General features: G+C 43.2%; 1 protein-coding gene across 1 annotated transcript; it reads left to right on the forward strand.

Annotated features, from left to right (window-relative positions):
* Positions 1-772: 772 nt before the first annotated feature.
* LOC121825699 (uncharacterized) lies at positions 773-4,438 on the forward strand. The gene is made up of 3 exons (XM_076561519.1): positions 773-1,319; positions 2,188-2,233; positions 4,205-4,438. The coding sequence occupies exons 1-3, from the start codon at positions 958-960 to the stop codon at positions 4,322-4,324; spliced, it is 528 nt and encodes a 175-aa protein (XP_076417634.1). The 5' UTR covers positions 773-957; the 3' UTR covers positions 4,325-4,438.
* The last annotated feature ends 900 nt before the right edge of the window (positions 4,439-5,338 follow it).

A 5,338-nucleotide genomic window follows, 5' to 3' on the forward strand; every position in this document is an offset into this window, starting at 1 on the left:
GTAGGCAGACTAATCAAAAGACAAAGATAAGGATATTAGAGACTCAGATTAAGGGACTGCATCAACATCCTCAGTGATAAGAACTGAGGCAAATATTACATGGGGAATTTAACAGATATTATGAAGCTATTATAATCGGATGTAATTATTTCTTAAGCAGATCATTTGTCTTTTGAGGGGACAAAGTGTCTTTTGTTTGGTTTTCGGCAGTGCCATTAACTAGAATTATATTCAAACCCAGTTCCAAGATCTTGATGTTGAGCATGAAGAAGAATGTCTAGCAAGCATTCAGTGTACTAACAGGCACTCTTGAACTATTAGCCACTAATCTGATCATGTCCACTTAGTTCTAAGCCCATTCTCTGAACAGCAGTGGTAGGTGGAGGGTGAGGTCCACAGAAATTTTCTACATGTTCACGCAAGGGTCCTGTGGTCTGTGTGTGTTCCCACCTTTCTCCCATACTCTATTCCCCAATTATCTTGCAATGCTACACAATTCATCCTTCAGTGTCATCTTTACAACCTAGGAGGCACAGGCAGTGTGCATTGCAGGCTAAAACTCATTCTACATGCATGCCCTGGAAGCAAGGTTTAACTTCACACAACCTTTCACAAGCCTGTTCACAGTGGCTCCCTCAGTTCCTCATCTTTGGGCCAAACCCACCATTTGTGCACCAAAGCAAATACCACCTACCTCCGCAAGAGGTCATAAAGCCCAGAGCAGTCAGTCAGGGAGGGAAAAGCCTATGGCTCCCATCTGCAGAGGAGCGTGTTGAGGTCAACCTGGAGGAATGTGGAGATGTGTGGAGCATGCGCAGAAGGACGCATTGACGTCACCCTTTCCTCAGGCATTCCCTTAATGACCCATCAGTAGTAGAGACTGACCGAACAATAGGCCTTGAGTGTGGGCATTCCTGGGGCCCCACTTCTCTCTGTGGCTTCGGCCCACTACTAGTCATGGCTAGCAAGAATGAGAATGGTGAGGAGATAGCTGAGGTCTCCACCTTAGAGGCTACCATGGCGATGGTGGGTGGCAACCCTAGTGGAGGTGACGGCTGCTGCGAAGTTGAACTAAATAACGGGGGCCGCCAGGTCCGTGAGGGCCAAAACAACTCTGAGGAGGGCAGTATGGACCCGAAATCCTCTTCGTCAGAGCATCACCAGGAGGAGCCAAGGCCCTCAACCGAGCCAGTGATTAGGATTCCCAGGCGCCGTTCCTCACAAAGGCGGCGGCGAACAACATTCAAATTCACACTGTGGCAGGTGGAGGAAATGGAAAAATTGTTCAAAGAAACCAAGTACCCACATGCGCTGGCCAGGTATGTGTCTGGCACCAGGAGCTATCCCCAACCTCCCTGTTGTCTCAGGTTGAGATGTCCTTTTGTTCTTCTAGGCCCTGGTTTCCTATCATCCCTCCCTAAGCCACTGCTGTCTTCTCCATCTGTGTTGGGTACAGGAGGGTGCCTTGTGTAGGTGTAAAAGTCAGTATTAGCGTGTAGTGTTGACTCGAAACAAGTGTACATAGTCAGCACCACGAGTTTCCTGTCATATTTTAATTTCTGTAAAATATAGAAACATGACTACAGTGTGCCAAAATACTCACTAGTGTAAAGTTCACCAGTGTTAAGGATTTACACTTTGTTGGGTGACCTCCTCACCAGTAGCCTGGTCATCTTTTCAGGGACTGTGTCCCTATCCATCAACTCCTTTCGGTTTCCCTTTCCCTTCCCCTGGTGCTGTTTTTTAATTTAGTACAATTTGCTCACTGCATACTTTGGCATTTATAATTAAATTTTTTTTTTTTTTTTTTTTTTTTTGGTTTTTCGAGACAGGGTTTCTCTGTATAGCTTTGCGCCTTTCCTGGAACTCACTTGGTAGCCCAGGCTGGCCTCGAACTCACAGAGATCCGCCTGCCTCTGCCTCCCGAGTGCTGGGATTAAAGGCGTGCGCCACCACCGCCCGGCTCTTATAATTAAATTTTAATAGTGTGTTAAAATTAAAATCTTTATTGTTTAGAAACTTTTATAAGAGGTGAAATCATTGGACAAGCAAGACTAGTTCTGAGAAAGAAAGTTAAATGGGGGTGTGAGGGAGGAAAGCAATATTTTAAAAGCATAGAAATCATTTATGACTTTGCAGTTCATGCAAACCATGGCATGCTAAACATTTGTGGTTTTGTTTCCATAGGAAAGAACTTGCACAAGTTTTGAATATTCCTGAAGTCAAAGTGAAGGTCAGTAAATCCAAGCAAAGACATTGAACAGTCAATCTACAGCCTTCCTCATGTCTTCAGAAGCCTTGTCCTAGGCATTTTTTTATTTAAGATTTTTTTTCATTTTACATACCAAACACATTTCCCCCTCCTTCCCCATCACGTGCTCTCATCCCCATTTCCTCCCCAAACTCCCACATCCACTCCTCATAGGGGGTAAGGTCTCCATTGTGAGTCAACAAACCTGGCACATTCATTTGGGGCAGGACCAAGTCCCTCCTCAATGCATCAAGGCTGAACAAGGCATTGGGTTTTTGGGGATTTCCCTAGCACCAGGTTTCTCCCTAAACCCATAATGTCTCTCTCAAGATATCTCTTTCATTGTGCTCCCTTTCCATTCCTACTCCAGCTTGGACATCCAGATCCCTCATGCTCTTATCTCTCATCCCCTCCATTCTAACCCCTACCCAGTTTACAGAGATCATATTTATTTTCTCTTCCTGGGGTCATCCATGCATGTCCCTCTTTGGGACCTCCTCTTTACCTGACTTCTCTTGGGTTGTCGATTGTAGCCTCATTACTTTTTGCAAGAGAGGTTGATGCACTGCATCTCTAGAGATGTTGATACATTGCAGCTCTAGAGCCGGGTGCACTGCAGCTACTGAGAGAAGGTGGACACAAGGCACAAGAGAAAACACCCACGGTCTCCTGTTTGCAGAATCTTGAGTGTGACTCTCCAAAACCCTCACTTCTGATTTCCCCGTTCCTCTTACAAACGTAATAGGTAGGCTTTAGGAATCAAACAGGGGGAACTCTGACTTAATGTGAGCCCACATGAGTCAGCCACTGGGGCTTTATTTGAGTTCATGGAGGCATCAGGATGGTAGTAGGGCTTCTGGTCCTTTGGTTGGTCTTCTTTAGATTATAAATCCACATAATAGGCAGGGAGAGGAAGTACAAGAAGTCACAAATGTGCAGTTTGAGAACTTCCCAATAAAATGGCCCCTCATTCACTAGGAGTCTGAGAGGATGGTGACATGTCACAGGTAACTGTGACTGTATTTCCATAGCTAGACCATATTTAGTAAGAGCTGATTTATGACTATTTTCCTCACACTGTTGTGGACCATCCTACTCTTTACCTTTTGAAGAAAGGTGGGGTTTAGATGTCCTGTTGACGCAGCAGGGCCTAGTGTGCCCTCTGTGCTGGACAGGATTCTGGAAATATAGGTGAAGCAACGATATTATGCTTCGTCCTGCTCCTGGAGAACATTTTATAGCAAGAAAGAACATACTGTTCAGATTAACCATGGGTGGAAGTTACACTTTCTGCTGAACTCCTGGAGATGGCAAAGGTTTCAGTGTCCTGTATGTCATTTAGTTTAAGTTAGTCAACTTTCACAAACACTGGAGACTTCAATGTCAAACCATTGTCCAGGCCCTCTCTGCCTACAACCTTTTCGCTCTCCTGAAATTTCAAGCACCACAATCCCATTGGCACCCTTGAATGCTATTTTCTTTCTAACAATCTCCCATGCTTGTTTCTGTTGATTAACTACTTCATACTGAAGACTGCTTTTACAAACAGAAAGCTGTTCCCCTCCATAGGACTTTAAAATGTGCCAACATTTGGTGATCTACAATCTCTGCCCAAACAAGAGGAATGTATCACTAGTGAGGAGGGTATTCTACAGCTGATGATCAAATGTCAGAATGAAGACTTTCCTTTGCCCAGTTACCATATATTGAATTAACATCAAGGAACAAGTCGTAAGCTAAGCGTTCCATCCAATAAAAAAGAAACCACTGAAGTGTTTATACTGCTGGAAAAAGACAGAATCATGGCCTATTGCAGAAGTTGACACACAGCTGATATTTGATTTTATGATATGAATAGAAAGTCAGTGTTATATGTCTTAAAGTGGGTTTTTATCTCCTGGCTCTGGGGTGAAAGCCAATGCTAAATCCAATCCTGTCTTCCTCTGATTTCAGACATGGTTTGTCCATCGGAGAGCAGAAGAGAGGAAGAGTGAGAAGAGTGTAGTATTACAGAGCATCCCTTCTCGTATTGAAAAGGTCCTTATCCTTAGGGATAGGGACTCCTATCCCTAGAGTGCAATCTTTGTTGAGGAGCAAGAGCGAAATCTGGCGACGTATGTACTCAATGTACAGCTTCACTAAAATTCAGCACTCATGTTAACAATAAAATCATGAATTTCCAAGTTATTTAATTTCATATGCTTTCTGGGGTTTTGTAGTATATAGTTGTACACTCTTCAGGAAAGGCCATTTAAACAAAATGTCAACTTCTGTTTTTTGGGGGTGACATTTCGAAGTCATTAGTATTGCTTGCATAGATGACTATTCCCTACACATGTTAGTTGTGAAACAGTGGGTCTCTTAAGCCTTCTTGATTCAGGCTCACTTGATCTTTGAACAAGGGATTCAATAGCAACCCTGCAAATAAGGAATCTAAGGAGAAGGTGGGCACAGAAACTATTGATGGTGATGATTATTTTTTATTTGGGGAAGGGTCACAGCAATTCTTTCTTTTTTCTTTTAATGAAAATTGATGTTGAATAGGCGGGAGAGACAGAGGAGTGAAGTGGGCTTTTGTGTTTGCTTGGATGGTTGGTTAGTTGGGTGGTTGGTTTAGTTTGGTTTTTTTATTTTATTATTGGGGAGAGATGATGCAAGGGTGAAGGGAGGATAAGGAGGACTGGGAAATGAAAAGATTTAGGGTGCATGATGTGAAATTCACAAAGAATAAAGATTGTGTGTGTGTGTGTATGTGTGTGTGTGTGTTGAAAACATACAGGCATTTAAGGAATAATAATAAAATAAACAATAGCCAAGCTGTTATGGTACATGCCTTTAATCCCAGCCCTCAAGAGGCAGAAGCGGGCAGATCTCTATGAGTTCGAGGCCAGCCTGGTCTACAGTGTAAGTTCCAAGACCACCAGGACTACACATGAAACCCTGTCTTGAAAAACTCAAAATAAATAAATACATACATGCTTATATACATACATACATACATACATACATACATACATACATACATACATACATACATACATACATAGTGTCCCTGCATAGGCCCCAGGTTCCAAACAGCCAGCTCAT

This window comes from Peromyscus maniculatus, chromosome X, assembly GCF_049852395.1.
Source record: "Peromyscus maniculatus bairdii isolate BWxNUB_F1_BW_parent chromosome X, HU_Pman_BW_mat_3.1, whole genome shotgun sequence".
In the NCBI taxonomy this organism is placed as follows: Eukaryota; Metazoa; Chordata; class Mammalia; order Rodentia; family Cricetidae; genus Peromyscus; species Peromyscus maniculatus.